This window comes from Eubalaena glacialis, chromosome 8 (genome assembly GCF_028564815.1).
Source record: "Eubalaena glacialis isolate mEubGla1 chromosome 8, mEubGla1.1.hap2.+ XY, whole genome shotgun sequence".
NCBI classification, from domain to species: Eukaryota; Metazoa; Chordata; class Mammalia; order Artiodactyla; family Balaenidae; genus Eubalaena; species Eubalaena glacialis.
In genome coordinates, this window is record NC_083723.1 from 127,988,167 (window position 1) to 128,016,107 (window position 27,941).

Consider the following 27,941-nt stretch of genomic DNA (forward strand, 5'->3'; position numbering starts at 1 on the left):
ATGGATAAGTTTATTGACTGTGGTGATGGTATCGCAGGTGAAAGCACATGTCCATACTCAATAAAGTGTATACATCAAATATGTGCATTTTTTATATATAACAGTTGTATCTCAATAAAGCCATAAATAAAATTGATCAGGTTACTGTAATACACTTATGCTAGGTTATTTTTTGAAAAGAGATTCCTATGCTTTAGATATCAGCATACCAAGTGTTTTTATTTGCACAGCAAGGCTGAGGTTGTATTCTAAACGTCTAAAACCCTGACTTATTTCCCTATCCTCATGAAGGACAGCTGTATCTTCCATGGAATAGGATTATGGAGGCACCAAAGGCAAACTACTTTTCAATAGTTTCGACAACTACTCAGTTACAGTGCCATCATTCTGTTCCTCTGCGTAGAATAAGAGCAATAGGGACAAGCCCAGGGTTAAACCCTATTTCTTATCCCATTTAGGGCTCTGTTAAAGGATATTTTAAGGACATCCTCTACTATAATGAAAGAACTAAGAACTAAAGAATTATCAAATCAGATGCCAGAGTTAGGCTGACAAGAACGCCTATTTTGGTGTTGGCGTGATGATATTTTACTGTTTCTCTTGACAGTACCTGATGGGTAGGTTTAGCTGTGTCCTGAGGCCCCTGGGAACACAGCAGTAGTTCTGCATCATCGACACGAAGGAGGATTTCCTGTTTATTTAATTTTAGAGGCCACGTGACCAGATCAGCTAAGAACTATTCTGAAATCTTTAGATGTAAGGACTGTGTAAAACAGAGCCATCTTAACATAATTAAACATGGAATTTGATGTCAGGAGGCCATTCCTCCCCACTCTGATTTCCTCAGTGACATTATGATAAAGGCAAAAGGTGCATTAAAAGCTTTGGATCTATATTGAGGTCGTAAAATCTCGCCCATAGACAGTTCCTATCTGGGGATTCATATGCCAGAAATAGATCAATAAATGCTGTGAAAAGTTCTACACTATTTTCAACCAACTGCTCTATAAAGTGTAAGTGAATGCTCGCTAGCTGGGAGTGTTAAATTACAGTAGCTGGGAGTATTAAATTACAATACACTCAAATTAAATAATTTGTTTTCTATTTATTTTCTTGGGGAAATTAATTGAGAAATGAAATGTTAGACTTGTCTCGTTTTCCGGGTAAAGTCCTGAAAATAAGCTCTGGCCGACACCAACCCCAGATAGGTGCCCTTTCCCACCCCGCAGCAGATGCTGGATGGAGACTCTTACTCTTGGGCTCTCAGGGTGAGAACCTGATATCGTAAAACTCTAGTGGTGGGACTTCCCTGGTGGCGCAGTGGTTAAGAATCCGCCTGCCAATGCAGGGGACACGGGTTCGAGCCCTGGTCCGGGAAGATCCCACATGCCGCGGAGCAACTAAGCCCAAGCGCCACAACTACTGAGCCTGCGCTCTGGAGCCCGTGAGCCACAACTACTGAAGGCCACGCACTTAGAGCCTGTGCTCCACAACAAAAGAAGCCACCACAATGAGAAGCCCGCGCACCTCAACGAGGAGTAGCCCCCGCTCGCCGCAACTAGAGGAAGCCTGTGCACAGCAACGAAGACCCAACGCAGCCAAAAATAAATAAGTAAATTTATTTAAAAAAAAAACTCTAGTGGTGGCACAAAGTTTGCAATCAGAGAAATGCCTTTCTCATGGCAAAAGCCAGCTATTCCCAACTGACCAGAAATAAGACAAAAGAAGCAAATGCATCTTGGTATATAGATGCCCACTCTTTGAAAACCTGTATAAATTGCTCTGAACAACAGAACGTGGGCAGGTTTCTGTGGTCTTCAGGAAGGTGGCAGACGACTGCGTCGCCAAGGTGAGGGGACCTTCAGTGCCATGCTCCATCTCTCCAACAGGAAGGATCACTTTCCAGGCAACTGAAAGATTAATCACACATTTCACAAAGGAGACACGAGGTTCGGTAATGTGAGACCGTGATTTACAGTGGTCTTCTGATTTACTGTGTCTTTTTCAACCCTGCTATTTAAAACACGCCTCATTTAAAAGCTCACGTTTAGGCAGTGTTTGTTGCTAAAGATTCACTCTATGCTAATAGGAAAATTAGTCTGTCTACACATAGTCCCAGATCTCCCAAGCCATGGGTCCAACCTCCAATAAAATTGCTTGCCAGGTGATAGATACTGGTTTTCTTCTGGGTAGTTTCTGACTATTTCTTTGTCTTTTTTTTTTTTTTTCAAATGCAGTTTAAATGTTACGGAAGCAACATAAGAAAGATGCTTCATAGCAGTAGTCTTGCTGTGTGAATACAAATGATAAGTATTTTTAGAGGGGCCCATTTTTCAACAGTACGACACCATTCGTGCAGCTCTTTATCCTTCAGGGAGCACTTGGAAACGCCTCACTGGAGTCATGGGTAGCCTGCCAGGGAGATGCAGCCAGCACTCTCCGCACTGACTCGCCCAAGCTCTGCCACCCCCACACCAGCAAGGTGAGGGGCGACTGCAATTCTGTGTCTATTGCACGCCCTTCCTGCTGCCTCCTGGGATCTCGGGGACACTAAGTGAATTGATATGTTTCTAAAAGCTTAGACTAGTGCCTGGCTCATAGCAAACACGCCATGAATGTGAGCCATGCTTATTGTGATTGACATGGGAAAAATTTAAGTTCATTATGTGCTAAATATCATTAGCACAAGAGTTTACTGCAAGACCACGGATGATTTTTTAAAGGACCTGTTAAAATTCTCCTGAAGAACTAAAAGTGTTGCAGTGTGGATAACTGAAATAATCAAAATGAGCCCACAATTCCCCACGTGAACCTCGAGATCCAAGTGACTCGACCAGGGATTCCCAGCTCTGCTGCTGTGAGCATTGAAAACCTCTCCACTTCAATCAACCAAGAAACAGGTGTTTTCTGAAGGCCTTTATGCCAGGCCCTGAGAAATCAGAGAAGTGTGACCCAGGTCCCCGGCCTTGGGGAAGACAAGCAAGGGCTGTCATGCAGGTGCTGGGGAATTCTGAGTGAGGGGGACATCTGGGGACAGGGAAGGAGAGACTCAAGGTCAATTTCAAAACAGAGGTCATATTTGGTTGGGGCTAAATGGGTGAGGCAGTGTCGCCACGAGCACGGGGGAAAGCGGCCCCACTAGGCAGAGGGAAGGATGAACAGGAAGCTGGGGTGTAGCTCTGGTGGCTCCGGGGACAGAGGGAGAAGGAGCCACCTGAAATGTACGGCGGTGCTGTCTGCCCACCACCCCTGCCCCTGCCTCCGGGGATTAATCCATCCTCCGCTCTGGAGCGCATCTCCTGGGGTCCTCATGCAGTCGTCATCCTCACAGTGGTCCATTCTCCTGGGCACACGAGGGCTTCGGGAAACGGAAGGAATGGAATAGGATCCCCACCCTCCTTTTCCCAAAGTATGTGTGTGTGTGTGTGTGTGTGTGTGTGTGTGTAAGAAAGAATTTGGTGCTGAGGGAGGAGGAAACCAAGTTCGGGTTTAGAAAAATTAGGAAGAATACTCTCCCTTGGTTACTTCTGGATCGTTGTTTGATTATTAGCAGCAGGTTTTGTCTCTTTTGACTACTCTGTTAAGTTGGATTCTTCCAGAAGCAGACCCTGAGACGAGGATTTTAGTGCGTGAGGTCTGGTTGAGGACCGACGCCCGAAGCGCGGTGGGGAGGTAGGGAGTTGGCCCAGGACGCGAGCGCCTGGAGGAGGCTGTGGGCAGCTGGACGCGGTGCGCATACCCAGCAGCCCTCCGAGTCCTCCGGACCGCGGAAGAAGCCGTGGTGGCCCGAGGGCTACGCCCGGGGGTACCCACCCTCCAGCCCTCAGCCCACCTCCACGCCCCTTGCTCCAGGACGCCCCAGGTATCTGCTGCGTGGAGGACACGGGGAGGAACCGACAAAGTGTCTTCTACAACCTTCTTTATCAAACTTTTTGATATTATCTGGAAATGTGACTTTGAACTTCTCATAGTCAAAAGGAACTATTTTCATTCAGAAAAAATAAAATATGCCTGGTTGGGACTTCCCTGGCGGCCCAGTGGTTAAGACTCCCCCTTCCGATGCAGGGGTTGCGTGTTCGATCCCTGGTCGGAGAGCTAAGATCCCACATGCCTGGCGGCCAAAAAGCCAAAACATAAAACAGAAGCAATATTGTAACAGATTCAATAAAAACTTTAAAAATTGTCCACATCAAAAAAAAAAAATCTTAAGAAAAAAAATATGCCTGGTTGCTGTCATATTGCCAGGGTTTCTGAAAGAAGACAGTGTCTGCATTTAGTCTGTGATCTGAGCTATATGAGAGGGCTGGTGCCTGGAGCCAGTGGTGATACTAAGCAGCATTTATGCAATTGGCAAGAGCCGCATTCAAGGTTTTTTGTTTTTGTTTTTGTTTTTTCTTTTTTGTGTTTTTTTCTTTTTTGTAAGTGTGGGAGGTTTCTTTGCATTCAAGTTTTACTGGTTTGCTCTAATATAAGCAAAATATAGTCTAATCAAGATAAGTATGATAGCAATCTAGACAAAGAGATTTATAAGCACACGTAAAAACAGCAGACGTCCCCGGTCCCATCTCGCCAGTCACGGCCCACACAATGCGTTAGGCTGGATGGCCTCATGTGAGAACATTCGTGGGAAACAAACCTCATCTAAGGTTGCCCTGCATGCATACAGGACTGCCTGACCATAAAGCCTGCTGTAGAATCAACAAAAACAGAGACAGTAATAAAAAGTAACGAGAAATCTTGCGTAACTAACGAAATAGGCTTAACTTTTGCAGAGAAGGTAAAGGGTGCCTATGTCGGAAAGGCACCTACCCTCAATTCAAGAGCATTTAGGTAATGTGCACTCCATACAGGAGAAGCATCTCCAGATAATAGGAAAACACAGTGAAAATGGGGAGAAGGATGTAGAAAGGACAGGAAGAGCTAATGAAAATTAATGACGCATCTGAACTACAGCCAGAGGTGGATGTAACTTTATGTTACTCAAACGCATAAGCGCTGACCGATGCAGCCCACGCCAGGGAACAAAGGTTTTGCAAGGACTTTGGTAATCGGGAATGAAATTGATAACCACAGTGAAAGCCACGACATTAATAAAAAAGGGATCAATGACACAGACAAATATATTTACAGATCATTGCCTAACTTGAGGCCTGCAAAGACCCAGATGTATCACTGCCTTCAAATTTATTTATAGATCAGTGTCTTAATGTGATGAATAGTTGGCTTATAAACTAAAAATACTGAAAATCTCAACATATAACTATGACTTTTTTCCCTTTCCTTTACTGGGCAGAGATGGCAGTGCAGGTCTGTGACCCAGGGACAGCTCCTTAGTCATCTGTGAGTGGTGTCACATGGTGAGCCTACCCTGCAGCTAACGGAATAAACCACACACTGCTGCCCAGAGGACAAGCTCGGCTCAGAGGCCCAGTTTCACTGGAGCCCCTCCCATGGGGCATCCTTCTTCCCAGTCCGGTCTGACCCCCTTGCTCCTGCTTACCTGGCCCCTGCCCCTCTTGGCTCGGCTGCACCACTGATAATTAACGTAGCAAAAGGAAAAGACGGAGGATGTGCTGGCTGTGAAAGTTCATTTTGGCCCCAGCAGGATCTGAAGGCGTTTACTCATTCATTCATTCACTCACTCATTTGTTCACTGCCTACTGCGTGAACTAGCCCCTGGGGGATAGAAACACGCTGCAGGAAGTTGAAGAAGAATCTGAGCTGCAAGACGCAGACACAGAGGAGACCACAGAATTCCTCTAAGACGAGGGTTACGTAAGAGCAGTAAGCAGGGAAACTGCTCCAGCAAAGGTGCCCCGTCCAGCAGAAGAGGGCGGGTGTTCCAGCCAAGGGCGTGTGGGACGCAGGGGAGGCCAGACCCAGGAGCCCTGGAGGAGGGGGCAGGGAGGGGGCGAGGGGGCGGAAGGGTGGACCACAAGGGCTGAAGCGAGCGCCCAGGCTGCCAGTGGGTTGGAGAGGACCAAGGTAGGGCCCCGGCACTGGGGCAGTGGCCATAAGGATGGAGAGGAAGGAGCCAACAGGCCTGGGTCTGACTGAATGTTCTCCATCAGGGTCAGTGGGAGGGCTGCTGGGGAGGAAGTCTGGGTGGTGAGGATGCTGAAGAAGGGGGTCGCTGACCTCTCACCTATCAGATGGGCAGAGAGGAACAGCTGGGACGGGTCACCGAAGGGGAGGTGTGGGGGACCGGCGCTCACACTCTCAATTTTAGCACGGGTTGGCACAGCTTTGGGGTTGGAAATTTGGCATTATCTGTTAATTTATACACTTTCCCTAAGCAATTTCTAGGACGATAACCTTGTGAAACCCTTGCACGGTCCTGCACACACACACACACACACACACACACACACACACACACAGGGATGTTTGCTGTGGCATTGTTTAACAGTGCAAAAATACACATATATGTTTTTAAAAGGAAACAAATATTCACCATTAGCAGATTGGTTACATAAATTATGCCCATAAAGCCATTGAAAAGAGTGAGGGACCCAGAATCGGCGGTTCTCAGTTGTTAACGTACTGGAGAGGCTGCCGGGATCCTGGAAGGCTGATAAATGCAGATTCTGGCCCAGTGGGTCTGGGGAGGGCCCGTGATGCTGCGTTTCCAACAGGCCTCCAGGCAACGCTGCTGTCAGGACATAGATTACTGACATGGGGAAAAAAACCTGAGCTGTATCATCAAGAGCAAAAGGGAAACTGCAAAGCGATACGTCCTATTTTGGTAAAGAGTAATCGTAATGCAAGTTAATGTGTGCCTTGACTATCTGGAAGGAAATGTATTTCTGGGAGGAAGAGCTTGAGGTGGGCTTCCCCTTTCTACATTACACATTTAACTACAATATTTCTGGGTTTTATGGTGAGCATGAATTATTTTTGTACCAGAAGAAACAATATGTTAAAATAAGCAATCAATAAATTGACACATTGAAACAAAAAGTTTGTGAACCTGAGCGTTATGGACTGAATGTTTATGTTCCCCCCAAATTCATATTTTTAATCCTAACCCCCAAAGTGAAGGTGTTAGGAGATGGGGTCTTTGCAAGGTGATTAGGTCATGGGGGTGAAGCGCTGATGATGGGATTAGGGCCTTTATAAATGGGACCCCAGGGAGCTCCCTCACCCCCTCCCCCAGGGGTGGACACAGCGAGAAGACAGCCGTCGATGAACCAGGAAGCGGGTCGCCACCAGACACTGGATCTGCTGGCACCCTGTTCTTGGACTTCCAGCCTCCAGAACCATGGGGAACGAATGTCTGAAGTTTCAGCTGCACAGTTCATGGTGTTCTGTTATAGGAGCCCAAACGGACTAAGACACAGAGTGAAAGGTTACACTTCAACTGTATATCATATTACTCTTAATAGATCATTCGTGCTATTATTTTAAAGAGCTGTCAGCAACCAGCAGTTTTTTCCAGGCTGGGGAACAAGTGTCTGATGCAACAGCCTCTGTCTGCCCATCAATTCTGATCCACCTCAGTCAGCTCTGCCAGCTGCGGGGTCATCGCTTCAAAACGCAGCCCCGTTCCAGTTACCCCCCCACCCACCCACGTGTCCACCCAGAACACTGCACCAGCTCCCCACTGGTCCCAGCATCAACGCCAGGCCTGGCCTCGCCCACTTCTCCAACGCCTCTTGCCCACACACGCACGCACACACATGCCAGCGTTCTGCCTACTACCTGCCGTGGGCCCTCTGTTGCACGTGCGTCAGCCCCTGTGTCATTCGTGGACTGCTCCATGTTTGCAACCAGATGCTAAAGCCGCCTGTTCCTCCCCAACCAGCCCCTTTCACCAGGACCAGGGAAAGGTACCAGCCGTCCAGCGCCCTCACGCCTGCCGACCCCTCCAGGCTCGGAGAGACACAGCTTCTCCAAGTGCCAGGCAGTCAGAATCGCTGCAAAGGCCTCCTGCACGTTAGGAACTTGGGGTTGAAAAAGAACCCCAAGATTTGCCCACATCAATCCCCCACGAAGTCTTCGAAGTCGTGGCTTTAGAGCAAAGAAACTTCTGAGCAATCTTGGTCCCAGGTTGGAGCAGGTGCAGAGGATTCTGGAAGCTGGCTGCCTCCGCGCAGCTGCTGGGGGGCCAGACCCCTTCTTTCAGAGCGCCCGGCAGGAATGAGTGAATGTAATTCATTTGGTTCCTGTTAAAACGGGGTAGCCGCTATTAGTACCAGAGAAGTTGCTGAATGAGAGAGAGGCACGGGCTGCAGGGCTTCACCAGGAACGAGAGCCTGGGGAGACTTGGGGGGGGGGCGTGTAGCCCACACTGTTCACTCCTTCCCTCTCCCTCCCGGCAGGGATCAGCCGCATCCTCGGCCAGGGCCCGGGAGGAGGTGCTCAGGAAGGCGGGGGGCCGTGCCCCGGGACCCCCCGCTCCTGCTTCTCACCCCACGACTGGGGGCTCCAGCCGGGAGACCCTTCCTCCCCGTCACTTCACTCCAGGAACTGAGGACACAGTGGTCTGGGGAGCTTTCCATGTAGAGCGAATCACAGCTCAGCCTGCGATGGAGCGGTTAATACTCCAAACGAGCCCTCACAGGTAGTCACATGAGGAGACCACAGCCCCAAAGTGCAGGTGACAAAGAGGGACAGACCAGAAACCAAGAGCCCCGCAGAGCTGCTTAGGGAGAACAGGGGGGATGGTGTCAGTTCCACTGTGAAACAAAAGAAAGAAGTTAATTTTTAAATCTCACTAATTTTATTTTACCTCTCCAAAAACCTTCCCTATTTATCTCTTTTTTTTTTTTTGGCCGCGTTGGGTCTTCGTTGCTGCGCACGGGCTTTCTCTAGTTGCGGCGAGCGGGGGCTACTCTTCGTTGTGGTGCGTGGGCTTCTCATTGCGGTGGCTTCTCTTGTTATGGAGCACGGGCTCTAGGCGCGTGGGCTTCAGTAGTTGTGGCTCGCGGGCTCAGTAGTTGTGGCTCGCGGGCTCTAGAGCGCAGGCTCAGTAGCTGTGGCGCACGGGCTTAGTTGCTCCGCGGCATGTGGGATCTTCCCTGACCAGGGTTCGAACCCGTGTCCCCTGCATTGGCAGGCGGATTCTTGACCACTGTGCCACCAGGGAAGCCCTGTAATCAGATGTTTAACCATGCCTTTTAAGTCTTTTGTCATTTATAGATATTTTTGTACTCTGATGCTGTTACAAAAAGTGCTTCATCACCAAGGAGATTCAAAGAAAGGCTATGGAAGCAGTTACAACAGTTCCACACCAAGATGATGGCTATGCAAGGAATACAGCCCATACTGACTTAAAACAAGCTGTCCTGCCCCTGGGGCCCCTAGATCAGGCATCCAGAGAATTTTACTCCTTGACAGGCAGGGTCAACGCCCCTACCCAGGCTTGAAGCAGTTACAGAAGACGGACCATTGCCCTTCTGCTTCCCATAAGAATATGGGAGTAACATCTCTGCGGGGGGGGGGGGGGGGTGGGGGGAGGTGGGGTGGGGGCGGGGATGAAGCAGGAGGGAAAGGGGCAGGGCACAACCTTTGGAAGAATGACATAGCCTGAGGACATGACATAAACTGATTAGAACCAAATGGGTCCAAGATGGCGGACAAATCGCCTTCCACTAGACCTTGAGCCTCAATACACGCTTACTGTAACACATCAGCAAGCTAAATGACACACCCACAGGCACCATGACAGTTCCAAAGCCAACCATAAGGATCAAAAAGTGGGCGGTGGCCCAATTCCTGGAAATCCCCGCCCCTTCCTAAAATAGCTGGAATATTCCTCCCACTCATTAGCCTATGAAATTACGCACTCCCATAAAAACTGACAACCCCACATCCTGGGGCCTTTCTCACCTTCTGAGGAGTGGGTTTCTCTATAAATAAATCCACTTCTTACCTAAAAAAAAAAAAAAAATCTGATTAATTTTATGACAGCCCTGTGGGATGGGCACTCTGATCTCCCTACTCTGCAGACGGGGATGCTGAGTCTCAGTGGGTTGAGTTGAGCAGGTCACACACAGTGAGGTCAGGATCTGAGCCGACCCCGGAGCCCCGGCTTGAACTTCCATCCAGGTGTCACTCTGGTCCCTCCAGGAAGATTTCTTTGCTGGTCACCATTAAGCCCTGAGTACTGTTGGTCCCCAGCTCCCACCTTCCCGTCTGTTGTATTCGCTTCCCAGTACAAATCACCACAAACCAGGCAGCTTAAAACAGACATTTAGAGTCTCGGTCCTGAGGCTGAAAATCGGAAATCAAGGTGTAGGCGGGGTGAGTCCCTGGGGTGGGTCCCTGGGGTGGGTCCGTCCGGGTGGGTCCCTCCCAGGGCTGCAGGACAGGACCTGCTCCAGGCCTCCTCCAGCTTCTGATGTGGCTGCAATCCTTGGAGTCCCTGGGCTCGAGGAGCATCTCCGCCATCGCTGCCTCGGACATCGCATGGCCTTCTACCTGTGTGTGAGCTGTGAGCCCCAATTTCCCTCTTAAGAACACCTGTCTTTGGATGTAGGGCTTGCCCAATCCAGCAAGGCCTCCTCCTAACTTTGCATCTGCAAAGGCCTTATTTCCACACGAGGGCACGTCCACAAATTCCAGCGGACTTGAACTCTGGGGGGTACCAGTCACCCCAGGGGGCGGCTGTCCATGGAGCGGTAATCAGGGAACATCATCCCAGGGAATCCCAGCAATCCTAATAAGGGACAGGTGCGTCATTACGCGGAGCGCGGAGGGACCTGAGGTCTGAGGTTGAGTGAAAGGAGCAGTGAGCTCAGGACCAAGCTTCCCGTGAGCAACACGCAGCGACACACCGCGTGGTCCCATGGCTCCACCCGCGCTCCACCCGCACACGCGTCCGCAAGGATCCACCCCCACCCCTACCCTTACCCCGTAAGCGCGGTTACTACTGCGGCACGTCGTTAGGAGCCTTCTTTACCATAATCTCTAAAGTTTTCGTTTTTAAACGAGAATGTATTTGTGCGCATTCGAAAGTTAAAGTTTACAGTCTTTTAAGAGCAAGCACCGTTTGCTGCCGTGCGGCTCCCTGCGCTGCCGCCCTCCCGCCAGCAGGGGGCGCCGCCCCACCCCGCGCAGCGCGCCGCTCTCCGCCCGGAAGTCTCGCCCCGACCGGAAGTCGCGCGTTGGCGCGTCCCGGAAAACATCGGAGTCTAGGAGCACTGTAGCCCTGGTCCCGAGTGGCAGCCGGGGGCACATGGCTCGCGGGAAATGCCGAGCCGGGCGCGGGCCGCGCCGCGGGCCTGGGGGCGGCGGGGAGGGGGCCCTGAAGCGGCTAAAGCTAGCAGTGGAGGAGTTCGTGCAGGCGACCTCGGAGGGCGAGACCCCCGGCGGCCGCGAGGGGCCCCGGGCTCAGGGAGGCGTGCGCCCGGGCGGGAGGAAAAGCCGCAGGGAGCTGAGGAAGGAGAAGCGGCACCTGAGGAAGGCGCGCCGGCTCCGGAGGACTGCCGGCCCCTCGCAGGGCCCGGGCCCGGGCCCGGGCGGCGGCGGAGCTGGGGGAGCGAGCGGCCCCCGGGCGGAGGAGACGCAGGAGGACGGCCAGCCGTCCCCACGGCGGGCCTCGCGGCCGTCCGAGGGGCTGCGACCTCCCCCGGTTCCGGCCAAGGCTGGCCAGGCCCAGGCCAGGGGTCCCCTCGGCAGGACCAAGACCCCCGCAGCCGCCGCCGCTGCCCGGAAACGGGCACTTCTGGCGGCCAACGAGGAGGAGGACCGAGAGATCCGAAAGCTGGAGCGGTGCCTCGGCTTGAACAAGCGCAGAAAGAAGGGCGACGGAAGCTCCGTGCCTCCTAGCTTTGCCCGCGATGGGCTCGACTACATCCTGGGAGCCCTGGACTCTGGGAAAAGTAGTGGCTGGTATGAAAGCAGCAGTGAGGAGGAGGAGGAGGATGCGGGACAGACACTCCCCGAAAGTGACCCCGAGGACGAACGGGAGGAGCAGGATGTGGAAGACGAAGGCGAGCGGGAGGCAGAAGCGGGAGCGCAGAGCGAGGAGGAGGACCAGCAGGATGTAGGCGAGGGACAGCGAGAAGCCGGAGGAGCGGAGGGGAGAGCGAAGGAGGAAGGGAGGAAAAAGAGAGTCCGTTTTGCCGAAGATGAAGAGAGGAGTGAAAAGCCCTCGGAGGATGTTGACGCAAACGATAAGGTATTAGATTGTGAACAATCTGAGTCCTCTGGGATTTCCTTCAAAATAACGGGTGGGGCAGAGCATGGGACAGAAGTGACACAGTGGAGGTATGGATAATTGTTTGAGCTGAGTGTGGGTCTGTCGGGTTATTTAAATTTCCACAATAAACAGACAGGGAGAAAACATCCCTAGAGACCTTTCTATCCCAGGGACTTACCGGCCGTCCCCACCGTTGTCCTAAGGCCACATCCTCACTCGGTTCACTGCCTCAGCCTCCAAACTTGACTTTGGCTCCCCTCCCCCAAGCTTTGTTCCCACCTCCCGTGTACCGTGGGGACTCCTGCACCACCCCTGAGTCACCCCTGCCCACACCTAGTCCTTTTCCTGTCCAACTGCACCTGGAGTGGATCCTGCTAAAGCACAGAGCTGATCTCTGAGACTCCCTTGGATAAAGTCTCACACGGACGACCAGGTTTAGAACCCACAGCAGAGCAGACGAGGCCTCACGCGCTGGCCCCTTGCCTGTTCAAACGGCTTCACCTCCACATGCACCTTGAAGGCGGCCTTATGGCATTGCCTGTGTTTTCTTCTCCACTTCTCACCATTTCATCCTTCTGCCTCTGAGTATATTATTTCTTCTGTCTGCAAGGCCTTTCCTCCATTTCTCACTGTTTGTGTTTATCTGTTAAGGTCACACATCTCTGGGAATCTTTTCCCCTCCTGAAGGATATGAAGTGTCTTTCGTTTCTGTCCTTGGTGCCTTAGCACCTGGCACTCTGTGAGCAGTGCCCACGTGCTATCAGTTCCTCTCTTAGCACTTTAAGTTTTGACTGTTCCCAAGTCTCTTTCACAGCCTGTGGAGGTGTAATTGACATACTAACGGGTGTCTCAAGAGTAAGTTTCTGTGTATGAAAATGTGCTTTCTCCAGCTCAGCTTAAAGCCCGACAGCAAGGATCATGCCTTACAAATGTCTGTCTCCTAAAGGCTTGTCAGGGAGTGTTGGTCGGTGGTAATGACTTGTAATCCTCTCAGTTGAAAATCTAGGAAATAGTGAGCAGTGGGTTGATTTTGATTTTATCATGTAAATTTAGATGTTGGTTTTGACAGGTTTGAAACTACTTTGGACCGCTTTTTCTCCAAAACTGGTGATGCACTTAATTTAGGTGATTGTGTGCTGCCGTGCCTACTGTGAACTGAGGCTGGCAGAAGTGTAGAATACAGGGCTCTGTCGGGTAGACAAGGGGGGCGGGGGGGCGCAGCCAGGTCTGAAGAGTTACAGAGGGAAAAGTAAGGTGATGAAATGTAGTGTTGATGTTAATGTAAATAATGACGTCCACCGTCCCGGCCATGGCGTGCTTGTCCACGACTAGAGCGGGCACTCGCGGGCACTCGGGAAACAGCTGATGTTCATGAAGCAGCAGTAGTCAGTAGTGACAGCCTCTCCCAGTTCTTGGGAATTTAATATCTAAGTGTGAGTGTAGCAAGGGGAAAGGTGGGGTGTAGTCAATGTACATTTTTTTGTAATTTATTTCTGTCCTTTCAAGCAGAGTCTTTGTGAAAATGGTGGAAAGTACATCCCACCTCACGTGAGGCGAGAAGAGGAGACAGTGGATGCCCAGAAAAAGGAAGAACTAGAGAGGCTCAAGAAACAGGTCAAAGGTCTGATTAACAGGTAACCTCGAGACAGTGTATCGTGTCACTTCAAGAGATTGTCTCTTTTCTAAAAACACAGGAATGGTTCTGAGAATTAAACCAAAGCCTGCATTGCTTTCTTTTTTTTTTTTTTTTTTAATTTCTTTTCAATTAAAACACTCTTCTTGGTGCATCCTGGGATTTTACTGAACATGCCATCTGATGTTCAGAGTTGGCACAGCTGCAGTGCATATACCTCCTCCCATCCCCACCCAGCACAGCCCTGACCTCCATGTTAGGAAATAAAAGATTTTTGTGCCAGCAGAAAATGGAAGAGCTGGGATTTTTTCCAACAGTACATACGGATGTGCTAACGATGGGTCCCTGCCTCTGCCCGGGGAGGTTGGGTAAGGATATCAGTGGAGTATCCTCATCACAGTCTCTGTGGTCTTGAAGGGAATCCTGCGTGTGCCTTACTGTGGCCGCATTTCAGCTGGAAGGACAGCAGTTAACGTTATTTGAAGATTCCAGAAGATTCTGTGTTATGTACATATATACTGGATTATTGGGACAGGATAAGAATTGTTCGTGGGTCAAACACATACACAAGAGAGGATCTATTGGAAGTATTAATAACTTTTTCAGTTTTTTTTAATTGACCTAAAAAAACAATTCGTGATTTGAAACAGCACTGTCGCTCTGTCTTTCCGACTGTCTGCAGGCTGAGTGAGCCGAACCTGGCCTCCATCAGTGGCCAGCTGGAGGAGCTGTACATGGGCCACAGCAGGAAGGACATGAATGACACTCTGACGGGCGCCCTCCTGAGCGCCTGCGCCCCGGACGCGGCCATGCCCTCCAGGCTGGTGATGGAGCATGTCCTCCTGGTCAGCATTCTTCACTGCACAGTTGGCATCGAGGTAGGGCTGCCTCTCTCCAGCCATTAGCTGTCCAAGTGCTGCTTGTGTCAGTGATCAGCTGAAACGGCTCAAGGCCACCTTGTCTGTATCGTATCATCCTAAACCACACTCGGTAGCTACGTGATGTTGGCCAACTTCTGCTTTTGCGCTTGGTCCCTTTTCTGACATGGCCTTATTGTCTGTTAGTTCTGTCCCTCTGGACTGACATCGTGGATTTGCCTTCATCTACTCTGTGTTCCCCATGGTAACAGTGACTGTTTCAGGTGTTCAGAGCACAGGGCTTTGTGTTGGGCAAGAGGCCACCGGAATGTGAGGTAAAACTGGGCATGAAGCAAGGGGACACGTGACAGTGCCTGGGCTTGGAGCCTTGGTCCCCCTGGGTGGGCCACAGACCTGCCCGTGTCTGTGAAGTGGGGCCTTTGTCGGGATTCAGTGGACAACGTGTCTAAAGCATCTCCTGTGCGGTGCCTGGTACCCAGTAGGTGCTGCTGAGGAAATAGCATCCCCGTGCCATCCGGCCTGCCCCGTGTTCTTGGTCCTTGGTCAGTGACCCTTGTGTTGGCGTCAGGGGGGCCCACCTCGTCCTGGGTCCTCGTCTGTCACCTCCCACAGTGAGATCATAACCTTCCTGGTCAGCATCCACTCCCTCCGTGTGGCTGCTAGCAGGGTTGTTGAGGGAAATCGGTCTGGTTGCAGGACTTTACACTAAGGTAGACGCATGAGTGAGTGAGTAGGCCAGCGAGGTGTAATTTTCCCAGATGACCTTTCTATTGACCAGAGAACGTGATGACCCCTTAGGATCTTTGCGTGGGGCAGTATCTGTTAGTGGTGCTGTGGAGCTTCTCTGCCTTCTGAATGCCCTCCTCCCAGAACAGGCCTCGGCAGCAAAGTGTCACTGCTAGTCTGATCCCCTGGTGTAAGTCCTCGGGACTCCCAGCAGGATGAGCGGGGCGGGTATTTATTTAGCCCCACTTTGCAAATGCAGCAAAGCCCCTGAAGGCCGTGCTGCCCCCCGGATCGCGGGCTGTGGACGGTTCCCTGGGCCTTGCTTCCCCGCTGCCGCTGTGCTCTTCACATCCTCCCACTTTTCTAGGACTTGCTCACAATTATGGTCTTGACAATCATTTGGGGTCTTACAGAGTGGGCCTGTCCGGGGCTTACTTTAAAGAGCACAGACTTTCTAGAAGGCCTTCTCCTTGCATCTGCTGGAGGCTCAGCAGTGAGGGCAGTGCTGGGCGGGGAGACCAGCCACCTGGTGACCTGCCTCCCCACCCACCCCTAGGGGCTTGGTCTGGCGGTTTCACGGCAGGGAGTGTATGCAGGAGCCTGGCCCGTAGGAAGTGCTCCGTAAAATTAGTGCTTGTGAGCCTCGCGTGGTTGGAGTTCCGCCTTTCCTCCCGCTGCAGGCTCGTCACCCTTCCTAGAGAAACCTCTGAGCCACACTTTTCTCCTCTAGCCGAGGTCGTATTGTAAGAACTTTCTGTCAAAATTTTATTGAAATTTATTTTTATTTATTTATTTATTTGGCTGGGTCGGGTCTTAGTCGCAGCACGTGGGATCTTCATTGCAGCGTGAGGGCTTCTCTCTAGTTGTGGCGCAGGAGCTCTAGAGCACGGGCTTACTTGCCCCTCGGCATATGGGATCTTAGTTCCCCGACCAGGGATTGAACCCACATCCCCTCCATTGGAAGGCAGGTTCTTAACCACTGGACCACCAGGGAAGTCCCAGTGAGAACTTTGAAAGGTGGCAACTCTGGGACCTCCTGGGCACAGGGAGGCGAGGACAGAGGAGGGGGCGTGGGCCCCGAGACCTCTGAACAGCAAACTCTCCTCAGCTAATCTGCACCAGCTGTTTAGGGAATCGCTCTTCTGGCGTAATTGTTTGATTTCTAAGGGCTTCTCTTCATTACAAAGCGTAGTGGAATCACTGGATCCCTTCCTAGTGCCCTGTGATGGCCACGATTCATTCAGCGCCATTATAGGCTGTCCTAGTGCACCCCCGGTCCTCCTGGACCATCCCGGAGTACTTGACAATCAAAACGGTTTCAGCACAGACAGCGTTTCACTGAGTTACAGAAAAAGCCGTAGACCCTGACCACCTACACGGTATCAGGAATCCCCTGCCTTTGAACATGCGAGGTCATTGGTCCCACTTCTCATTTAAACCTTCACTAACAGCGCGAGGGACAGCTGAGGTGGTCATCCCAGGGCAAGTCGCGAGGGGACTTCAGCTAGCGACAGCCACTGAAACCGGTGCCAGAGGAGGCTGAGCTGTCCAAACTCTGGTTCCACTGAACTTCTCTCAGGCCTGTGATGAGAAAAGCATCCTCACAGGGATCCATGCAAAGAGGAGCGTGAGTTACAAAGCCACGGTGTCGGTGACTGAATTGCTTCTGAGTCGCTGAAAAATCAAAACTCAGGTCTGTGCAGATTTGTGTTAAAATCCCCAAGTCAGAATTAATTTATTTGTTTAAATAACTTTAGCAACGTGAATGTTATTCCTATTTTTAAATGCTATACTGTTATATTTTATTTTGAAGACATTAAATGGAAACTGTAATTTTGACAGATTCTGATATGATTAAATAATTCCATTTGTGTGATTGAAAACATACCTGAGTATGTTTTATACCTGAATTTTTCTTGACGTCTGCAGAATTCTAATTTCTTTTTTAAAGTTGTATTTGAATGTAATATAATGGTCATGATAGGAGAGTATATTCTTCAGGTTTATCTTTAGAGAAGAGGCTTGAATTGGGAGTTTATAGGTTAAAGTTGTTTATTCTCAGGTCTTCAGAAACTAAAGAACACATCCAGTCTGTCAGAGCTGCCTCTGCGAAGTCACTCTTCCCTCCTGCTGATCTGGTGCCTTTCTCTGGACTCCTCTAGCATTTATTTTGTTGTGATTTGGCAGTGACATGTGTATATTTTCCTGCGGCAGCCTGTCCGGTTGATCTCATCCTCACCCGGGATTTTAACTACCACACCTGCTTCTATAACCAGCCCTGCCCAGGTGTCCTACGGTTCAGGCTTTATAAGGCTATTTTTTTTCCAACCTCGTGTCTTGCGGGATCTCAGTTCCCCGACCAGGGCTCGAACCTGTGCCCCCTGCGGTGGAAGCGCAGAGCCCTAACCGCTGGACGGCGGGGAACCCCGTAGGTTAAAATGATTTCACCCAGCCCGCACTTCTGCTCCCGCTCCCGGATGAACCGTCCCCGTCAGAAGCTCCGTCAGCTGCTGTTATGCAGAAGGTTGATCTTTCCCGTGAACTGAGTGGCCACACCCTCTAGTTCTGTCGCTGGGTGACTCTTGGGCCCGGTCCACCTTCAAGGGTCCAACACGGCTGCAGTGATCTGCGTCCCCATGTCTCAGCTGGAGAGTCGCCATCGCTCCGCCACCGCTGGGCGCCCACACCCGTCTTCTCCCTCCAGGCCCAACCGAGCTAGAGAAGTGAGCCGTGTTAGATAGTAGTGCATTTTTTTTTTTAATTTTTTTTTAATAGTAATCTTTTATTTATTTTTTTATTTTTATGTTTATTTTTGGCTGTGTTGGGTCTTCGTTTCTGTGCGAGGGCTTTCTCTAGTTGTGGCAAGCGGGGGCCACTCTTCATTGCGGTGCGCGGGGCTCTTACTATCGTGGCCTCTCTTGTTGCAGAGCACAGGCTCCAGACACGCAGGCTCAGTAGTTGTGGCTCACGGGCCTAGTTGCTCCGCAGCATGTGGGATCTTCCCAGACCAGGGCTCGAACCCGTGTCCCCTGCATTAGCAGGCAGATTCTCAACCACTGCGCCACCAGGGAAGCCCTAGTAGTGCATTTTTAGAGATACGGATGTGTCCTTAACATGCTTAACGATTTCATTTTTCCAAGGAACCAGAATGGCTGCTGGCCAGAAACAGCACCTCGTTGCTTTTAAGGACAGGAAGGTGCACTTCGAGGGAAGGTGTGCGCTGGGCCCCCTGCTCTGCGTCGTGTGTGGTGTGGTGTTTTCCTCTGTAAAGCACTGGGCACTCAGGCTCGTGTTTTTAGAGGTTTTGCCCTGCTGGAGTTCGTATCCTGCCACATGTACATTTTATGTGTTCATTTTAAAAGTACTAATTCTTTCAACATACGTTGAAGTTAGAAGAAGAAGGACCCCTGAGAATGACTTGCTAACTTGATTCTTACACGTTTGCAGTAATGTTTTTTCTGTTCTTCATCCAGGTCGGTGCGCACTTTTTGGAGGCTGTGGTGAGGAAGTTTGCTGACGTCTATAAAAGCGGATGTGACGGGAAAGAGTGTGACAACCTGTTCGCCATCATCGCCCATTTATATAACTTCCACGTGGTGCAGTCTCTCCTCATCTTTGACATTTTGAGAAAACTTATTGGAACTTTCACAGAAAAAGATATCGAACTGATCCTGTTAATGCTGAGAAACGTGGGGTTTTCCTTGAGAAAAGATGATGCTTTGTCGCTTAAGGAACTGATCACTGAGGCCCAGGCCAAAGCCAGCGGGGCAGGCGGCAAGTTCCGGGACCAGACCAGGGTATGAGCGTGTCACCTGACCTGCTTCCTAACTGCCTAAACGCTCACACTGACCAGAACTTAAACATGAGTATCTGGGGTAAATACTGCGTTTCGTCTCCTAATGATCCCTGTTATCTTCTGCCTCATCTGGTTTTGTGGCTTCGTCTTCAAGGTGTGAGCGAACCTTGTGTCTTTACTGTTGTGAATTTACGAATCGATCTATTTAACATTCAGCCATTCAGAAGAGGTTTACTGGGAAGGCCTGGGGGGAGGGGCGAGGGGGTCAGCCCACTCGGCCTTCTGGCTCTTCCACTCGGCAGCAAAGGGACCAAGGCTTCCAGGCCTCGGTTTCCCCGTCTGGAAAGTGGGGCTCATGGTGGCCACCTCGTTTGCTGGTCTGCAGACTGAGGGGCACGGGAGAGTCATGGGAACCCCTGGGCGGGGCGAGGGCTCATTTGAGGAAAAAGGAAAGCGTCGCTGTGGGGAGGCATCAGGGGCGCAGGGCAGGGGCCGGCCTCGGGGCCTCATAAACCTCGCAGGGAACTGGGATTTTATCCCAGAGGCACGTGAAGGGCTCGGAGCGGGTTTTCATGCTGAGGTCACTTTGGCTACAGCATAGGAAAGAGAGAGAAGCCACCTCAGGGGTTGGGGCGATGATCAGCAGAGTTGCAGTGGACGTGGGTTTAGGACGTAGAAGTGGCCAGACTTGGTGGGGGAAAGGAGGGAGAGGGAGGGGTCAGAGGTCACCCCAGGTACCAGCTTGGGCCTGCAGGTGGGCAGTAGTTTGTTCAGGAGACACAGACTGGACAGGAAGACTGGCCCATTTTTGAGATGCTGAGGTGAGGGCTCGGGTTAGCTGTGAGGAAGGAGGTGTAGGCCGAGCCCTCTGAGGGTCCTGGGGGCCGCGGAGGTGGTGGTGGAGTTGCTGTGTGGGGGGGGGGGGCGGGTCCAGGTGGGAGAGGAAGATCGTGGGGGAGGGTCCCAGCGAAGACCCTGTCCCCGTGTTGAATGCTCAGGGGTCCCGTTTAAAACACAGACAAGGCAGACACAGGCATTTGGCTCGAGCTGGCCTGAAGCTGGAGGAGCTGGGCTGGGGAGTGACTGGGTGGGTTTGGAGTCCTTGAGCGCTGATGGAAACGTCCTAAAACTGGTCGTGGTGACGGCTGCACAGCCCCGAGTGTGCTCAGTGGATGCTTGGTATGTGAGCTATGTCTCAGCTAAAGTGAACGTTGGGGGGAATCTCAGACAGGGTCTGTGGGAAGTCTTTGTGCTGTTCTTGCAAGTCTTCTCTAAGTATGATGTCACTTCCAGTTTAAAAGTTAGAAAAGCAAAAAGGCCAGCAGTGGGAAGAGGTTGCAGACGCGGTGGGGAAGGAGGGCGACTGAGACCAGGGGCTGGTGGGGGCGGAAGGGTGCGCGGCCCGGGCGTGTTCTCGGCCCGCGGGGCGGGGGAGCCCTGGGCGGCTGCCGAGGTTGGTGCGGCCTCTCCCAGAGGTGCCCCTGCCCCGTCCTCGGCGGCGGCGACCACGTGCGCAGAGACGGTGTCTTTCTCCCCACGGTGAAGCGTTGTTGGTTCCCAGCATTTGAGATAATGGCTTTTCCCATCTGTCTCCAGGTTCGCTTCATGCTGGAGACGCTGCTGGCCCTGAAGAACAACGACGTGCGGAAGATCCCGGGCTACGACCCCGAGCCCCTGGAGAGGCTGCGGAAGCTGCAGAGAGCCCTGGTAGGCACCCTCCTTCCCGGCCGCCTGCGCTGCCGGGTCTGCGCCAACCCCCGTGAAGTTCCGGAGGGCGGTGGAGCCACAGGTCAGGTGCCCGCCTGGTTAGCGGGGGTTCCCGGACGTGAAAGGCAACTGCACGTTTCTGTGGGGTGACCCTCCCTGTGAGCTGCGTGTGTCCCACGCTGAGCCCTCCGCCCTCGGCCGCGCCGGAGAATCGCGGGAGGACCCTCTGATCACTTTGGAACAGGGCCCGGGCTGGGGTCCCACCAGGACCAGGGAGGCCAGCCTGGGGAGTGAGAGCTCGTCTGTTTAAGCTCCCCAGAGCTTCTCAGCGTGGGGCCCCTTGGGCGAGTCCTTCGGCCCGGGCACCACTCAGACCCAGAGTGGCCTCCTCCGGCAGACCCCAGACCCCTGCTGGTGGAGTCCTCACTGCCGGCCCATGGGGCGCGCCTCCTGCCCAAGTCTGAGCCTCTCTCCCCACCCCCGCCCGTGACAGCTGTTCTAAGACAAGTGTTTTGGGTGATAGACCCACAAAGCCCAAACACACACACTGAGAGTTTACCTCGAACTTTGGCATTATTCCTAACTGGTTAACTGTCCCAGTTGTCAGTGACCCATCACAGCTTTCACGCACCAGAAATGCTGTTATCCAAGCTGGAAAGAGCCGGGGTCGCTGTTGCCCGGGCTCTGAGCTGCCGCGGCCTCCACTGGCTGCTGTTTTCTCAATCAGCTGCGAGGCGCTGGCTCAGGGACAGAGACTCAGCTCCGCGTCTCCTGGGACAGCGTCCTGAACGCCCAGCGAACCGGGCGCTGGTGGATCGTGGGGTCCGCGTGGAGTGGCGCCCCGATGATCGACAGCGGTCAGCAGAAGACCCCGCAGAAGCAGCTCACGGGGACGGTATGCGGCCCGTGCTCGCCACCGCCAAGCGTGTGACCTGTGTCCCCACGCGGCTTCCCCTGGGTTTATTTGAAGACCTTATAGAAATGGCTACTGCTTTGTGATATCATTTAATTCCATTTCTGTTATTTCCTTTTAAAGTCTCAAAATGTTAGGAAAGGGACTTAAACGTTGAGTGGAGCGAGGGGAACGCAGGACGATCACCCAGTCATCCTGGCCTCCCCGCCCTCCTGGCCGTCCTGGCCGTCCTGGCCGTCCTGGCCCCCTGCCCCCCGGCCGCAGCACCTACCTCTCCTTCATTCCACTGGTGCTTGGACTGGCCGACCCTCTGCTCCCGCGAAGCCTCCCAGGTCGAGCGGTTTTCTCCTCGTGGGCTTGCTTTGCCTCTTGCTATTTTTCCTTTGTGGGGGTGCCAGGGGGTTTGCTCAAGAATAAAGGTTCCGCGTTTACATACATGTATTTACGCATACCTTACAGTTAGCCTTGGGTCAAGCCACAGAATTACACGTATTACTTCTTAGAAACTTAGTAACCACGCTAAACCAAAGAACAACTTTCACTGAAACATCTGTATGATCTACGCCCGGTCGTCCCTCTTTCCAGGTTAGCTCGAAGATACTGGAGCTTGCCCAAAAGCAGAGAATGAACACCGACATCAGGAGAAACATATTTTGTACAGTTATGACTAGTGAAGACTTTCTGGACGCATTCGAGAAGCTCCTGAAGTAAGCCTGTGTGCGAGCCTCTGCTCTGTTATTGAGTTGGGTGCCGCGTCGTGGAGGCCGGGGCCCTGCCCCTTCCCACCCGCTGCCCCGCGCCACGGGCTGCAGTCCAGCTCCTGCTAACTGACCGCTGGTAGCTCCAGATTAGGACAGTTTATGATCTGTTTTGATTGGAAAAAATCAGGTGACCACCTGACAGTTCCCGGTGGCTGTTGTTTGTCATGAGTTGCTTAAAACCTTCCTGTTAAAGTTGTCTTTCCGATTACATCTAAATTAAACTTCCTGTTTAATTTAGTTGTAATTATATTACAACTTCTATAATTAGTTGTAATGAGATTGAAAAACATCTGTGTACAAAGTACATCTAAAAAGTCTAATAATTAATTTTCCTTTATTTGCTTCAAATTCAGAAGGAAATGCAGGGGAAATGTTGCAGGACTACGGATGCTTGTCCAAAGTCAACACTATGCACTAAAAGGATGGATTTTACTGCGTGCAAACCAGACCATACGTTTTAGAAAAAAAAAAAAACAAAGGCCCACAGCTGAGGCCCTGTTTGTTGTCGGTCGGTCACCAGTGACAGGCCTTTGTAGAGCCTGGGGTCCCCTCCTTCTGCCATGTTGTTGGAAAGCCTGAGGCCAGAGGCTGGGGCCGGGCCTGGATCTCCAGCCCTGCTACCCGACCCTGTCTACTCGGCCCACTTAACCCAACTGCCAGACAGGATGTGTTCCTCTCAAAGATTTCTGCCTTGAAGCTGTTAAAATTTGGCGAATTGAAGGTTTAGTCCTCGCTATTCCTGTCTTACAGGCTGGGGCTTAAGGATCAGCAGGAGAGAGAAATCGTCCACGTCCTCGTAGACTGCTGTCTTCAAGAGAAAACGTACAACCCTTTCTACGCGTTCCTGGCGGGCAAGTTCTGTGACTACGCGAGGAGCTTTCAGGTCAGCTGGGAGGCTGGCTGCCTGTGTGCCACTCTCTAACCACTCTGGCTGGCTCGGCCCACCTGGGATGCGGGCCCTGAGTCAGGGGCCACCCCGGCCAAGAGCTGTGTGCAGAGCGTGGGCACAACCTGAGCCGTGTCCCCAGGTCACCTTTCCCTGTCACAGATGAGGGGGTCACGACCCGCGGAATCGGCGAGTGCCTCTGGTTTATGCTGCACCATCTTTTTCTAATGTTTCTGCCGATTTCAGGGAAAATACCGTAATGGAAATTACTGTGAAGCTATTTCAAACTCCTGTATGTAGGAAAGGAGAGTGTAGTTGCTTCTAAAAAGTCTTGATTTTTAGGATGTTTTAAGTAAGTGAATAAGTACAGTACCTTTGGATTATATTTTTAGTGATTTATTCTAATAATTTGTTGAATTCTACCTTTTTTTTTTTCTTTCTTTGTGTTATTTAGATGACATTCCAGTTCAGCATATGGGACAAATTTCGGGACTTAGAAACTCTGCCAGCCACTAACTTCTCTAACTTGGTTCGCCTGGTGGCCCACTTGTTGAAGACAAAGTCACTGCCACTTTCCATTTTAAAGGTGTGTATAACGTGTGGGATGATTGGAAGCACGAAGATGATAGCGTGCGGTTGAGCCTTGAGCCGCGTGGGGTCAGGGGCACCGGCCCCCGGCACAGTCGTAGTCTGAGTGTAACTTTACAGTCGGCCTCCGTGTCCTGGTTCCACACGTGAGGATTCAACCAGCTTTGGAGCGTGTGGTCCTGCAGTGCGTGTTTAGTGAAAACAGTCCTCATGTAAGTGGACTGCACAGTCCAAAGCCGAGTTCAGGGGCCAGGTGTAATTCTGTATGTTTGGTACCTTAGAATATATGTTTCCTTAGATCCTGACTCACCTGAAAAACACTCATTATCAGACCATCATAGGAAATCGCCAGGTGAGCGCGCAGTGTAAAGTTGCCTAGTAGCTCAAGGCGCCGTTACAGCTGTTTGCTCCCTTACATGAATCAGTCTCGGGACTTGCGGTGCGTGTGCAGGCCATCCTGAGCCCCGCGGCGGCCGCTGCCCCGTCAGGAAGGAGTGGGGACGTGGGAGCTGTGCCGAAGCTGGGCTCCCGCCACCCCTCCCGTGGCTGCGGCACATCTTTCAGAGCAGGGGCAGCCTCGCCCCCGTCCAGTTCCCACGTTGACTCGTCAGAGACGACGAAACGCAGATGCTCTGGAGGTGGTCCGGGGTGGGCAGCGAGGCCTAGACGTGAGAGGCGGGTCAAGGTGGCCTGGGCAGTAGGACCTCGGGGGCCTGGGGGTCCTGACGGTGTGGTCTGTGAGAGAAGCTGAGGGGCAGGGGTAGCTGGGGGCCCGGCCTCTTGCCTTCTGCTTCCTGATCCTTGGGACAGGCTCGGCTGCGGTTTCCTGTCTGTGTTTATGTATTTGTTCACCAGAGCACCTGTCGAGTTAACTGCGCGTTCCTTAGGGATGTGCCCTTGGGTTTTGGCTACTGTACTGAAAATGAGGGCCAGAGCCTCGTCCCACATTCCAGAACTGGGGAGAATTTACAACACGGAGAGCTAGTGCCTTCTCCTTGCTGGGGGGAGTCTTACCTTCGGTTCACTTGAGTTTGAGCTCAGAATGGAACAAGACGTGACGTGTCCCTCAGATGCAGCCCGTCCTGGAGACGCCTTGAAGCAGCCCAGCCCCTCCGTACCCCACAGGGCTCTGGCTGTAGGCAGCACCTGTGTCTGCATGTGGTTAACCAGGCTCTTGATGTCCTTGTACAGTTATTTAATTCAGCATAAGCTTGAAATTTATCCATGTTGATATCTGCAGTTTTGTCCTTAGATTTTATTACTGCTGTATAGTATTCCACTGTATCAGTATACTATGATTGTTATATATATATGAATTAGTCTCTTCTGGATCTAAATTCTGTGTGTGTGTGTATGGTTTTAATTAGGGGATAGTTTCTTTAAGACATGGAGATAATCTACGTTTCAACTCCAGGAATGAGATTCCTGATTCGCTAGGTACCCATCCGCCCCCTGGACCGGACTCAGCACTGCCGAGTAGCTCTCACCAGTGGCGTGCACGCCCTGCAGCAGTGCACGAGCGGTCCCAGGGCCCCACGTCCTTGCTGACAGCTGTTCATTTTATAAAACTGGAAATAGCCTTAGTTAAGGGGCAAGGGGAGCAGTAGTTTTTTACTCAAGCTATAGTCAGAAATCACTGCAAAGTTGGCTCAACAGTGTAACTTATTATTTTTTATCTGTACTCTATTAGGTCGTTGAATTCAGTGAATTGGACAAACCCAGAGTCCACTTTTTACGAAAAGTGTTACATATGCTGCTCGTGGAAACGGAAGTTGAAGACCTTGGTTTAATTTTTGCAAGGTTTGTTCCCAGCTCTTTCGATAAAACATGTGGAAAAGGGGAGAGAAATTGTTTTCACCTGTGTTGTTTTATAAAAGCAAGTTTGTTGTACTTACATGTAGCTTTTCAGTTTTAATAATATCCTGAACATTAATTTGGGGAACATGAGACTTGCCTAATAGCAAACAGAAAATGATTTCTGACAGATAGGATATTAAGTTCTTACTTGAGAATTCTGACCAGATGGAAACTAGGTACGTCCCCCACTTCGGGGTCCCTAGGGCTGAGACGGGGGCCGGCTGGTCACTGACGCGTGTCCCTTCCTCCTCAGGGTGTCTGACAGCCCCGCGCTGGGCCTGCTGCGGGAGGGCCTGAAGCTCTTCATCAGCCACTTCCTGCTGAAGGGCGGGCAGGCCCACGGGGGCGCCGAGGAGGCCAGCGCGCTTCGGGAGAGAGCCGAGCTCTGCGCCGGGGCCCTGCAGGGGAGGGCGTCCCTGAGGCCGTAGCCGGGGCTGGGGGCCGAGGGGTGCTCATTCGCCTGTGATGTGGGGCCGCAGCACAGTCTGTCGTGTTTAAAATATTCTATTTCGGTCCAAGGTTTTACGGTATTTGTGTTTTGAGCAGTCTTCAAATACCTATATTTATATTTCTAGGAGGCGGGGGAGAGGGAGGGAGGGGCGGGCCCCGGGCAGCAATGAGGCTGCGGAGGGGGTGTGCCAGTGCCTAATTTTTTAATAGACGAAGTAAGCCTCTAGAGGGTGCAGTTATAAAGAAACGGATGGCGTTTTTATTTATCTTTTATGTATTGGTTAAAAATTCAGAAACCGTCAGTTAAACATTCCTGAGGTTTGATTGATTATTTCAAGTACTTGGCAGCCCGTGTTCTGGAAGAGTCAGCAGTTGACTCAAGCCTTGCAGGTGTGGGTGCAGCACAGCGGGGGTGGCGATCCTGGTTCCTCACCTGGAGTTCTGACGTGGGAAGGGACATCTTCCTTCCCCGCGAGTGTCTGTCACGTAGACCCGTCGAGTCCAGGTGTGATGCACCTTCCGGAAGAACTTTGAAGTCACCAGACGGACACTGGACGCAGCAGGTGCCGCCTGCTGAGCGGTGCGCTCGGGCCATAAACACGCGCAGAACAGACCGCCCGCGAGGGACGAGCGCTCAGGATGCACCCAAGATACAGCGGCTCTCTCCCTCCCTTCCTCTGCTCGTGGACAGAGAGAAAGCAGATGAAGTAAAATGTTCATTGTGGGGTGAAGTTTATACACATGAAGTATATTTTTACAGTTTTTCCTTAAGTTTTAAATTATTGCAAAATAAACAATTGTCATAAAGCATTCATGATGCAGAACGCATTCTTCAGAGGTCTAAAACGTTCCAATGTCTTTTTTCTTTTTTTTTAAATTAATTTATTAATTTATTTATTTTTGGCTGTGTTGGATCTTCATTTCTGTGCGAGGGCCCTCCCCAGTTGTGGCGAGCGGGGGCCACTCCTCATCGTGGTGCGCGGGCCTTCCACTGCCGCGGCCTCTCCTGTTGCAGAGCACAGGCTCCAGACACGCAGGCTCAGTAGTTGTGGCTCACGGGCCCAGCTGCTCCGCGGCATGTGGGATCCTCCCAGACCAGGGCTCGAACCCACGTCCCCTGCATTGGCAGGCAGACTCTCAACCACTGCACCACCAGGGAAGCCCCCAATGTCTTTTCATGAAAATGATTAACCTAATTCAAATCACTTCTGCCTCTTTTGTAAAAAAAAAAAAAAATAGGCCTTACTGTAAAGCAGTGACACTGCTTCTGTTGGTTTACTTCACTGGTGAGGTGCCCCTGGGTTAACGGGAAGAGCCAGACGGGATGGAGGGAAGGCCCTGCTTGTTGACCGTGACCAGAGCCTGGGTCCTGGGCCTGGGTGGCAGTGGCATCGGTCACCGAGAGCTCTGGGCACAGGGCTGCTGACCTGTGGGCACAGACAGCATCCCGGCCGAGATGTCACAGCAGGGTGCTGTGCGTCCCCTCAGGTGTTACTTGGTGGGGCGGATTCAGCACCCGACACTCGCTCTTGGCTCTCAGCCCGTCTGTCATTCAGTTTCCACTTTCCCAGTTGTGTGTGTGACCAGGCTGTGGTGTCTCT

The 27,941-nt window shown here is 51.8% G+C and overlaps 1 protein-coding gene across 1 annotated transcript; it reads left to right on the top strand.

Moving 5' to 3' along the window:
* On the top strand, positions 1-26,479 carry NOM1 (nucleolar protein with MIF4G domain 1). Its single transcript, XM_061198296.1, has 16 exons — positions 1-37; positions 1,794-1,849; positions 2,375-2,482; positions 3,677-3,862; positions 8,322-8,563; positions 11,038-12,124; positions 13,652-13,779; positions 14,461-14,656; positions 18,856-19,179; positions 20,775-20,885; positions 21,613-21,780; positions 22,384-22,505; positions 23,310-23,442; positions 23,900-24,031; positions 25,724-25,833; positions 26,144-26,479. Exons 1-16 carry the CDS (start codon positions 1-3, stop codon positions 26,316-26,318), a joined length of 3,315 nt encoding a protein of 1,104 aa, XP_061054279.1. The 3' UTR covers positions 26,319-26,479.
* The last annotated feature ends 1,462 nt before the right edge of the window (positions 26,480-27,941 follow it).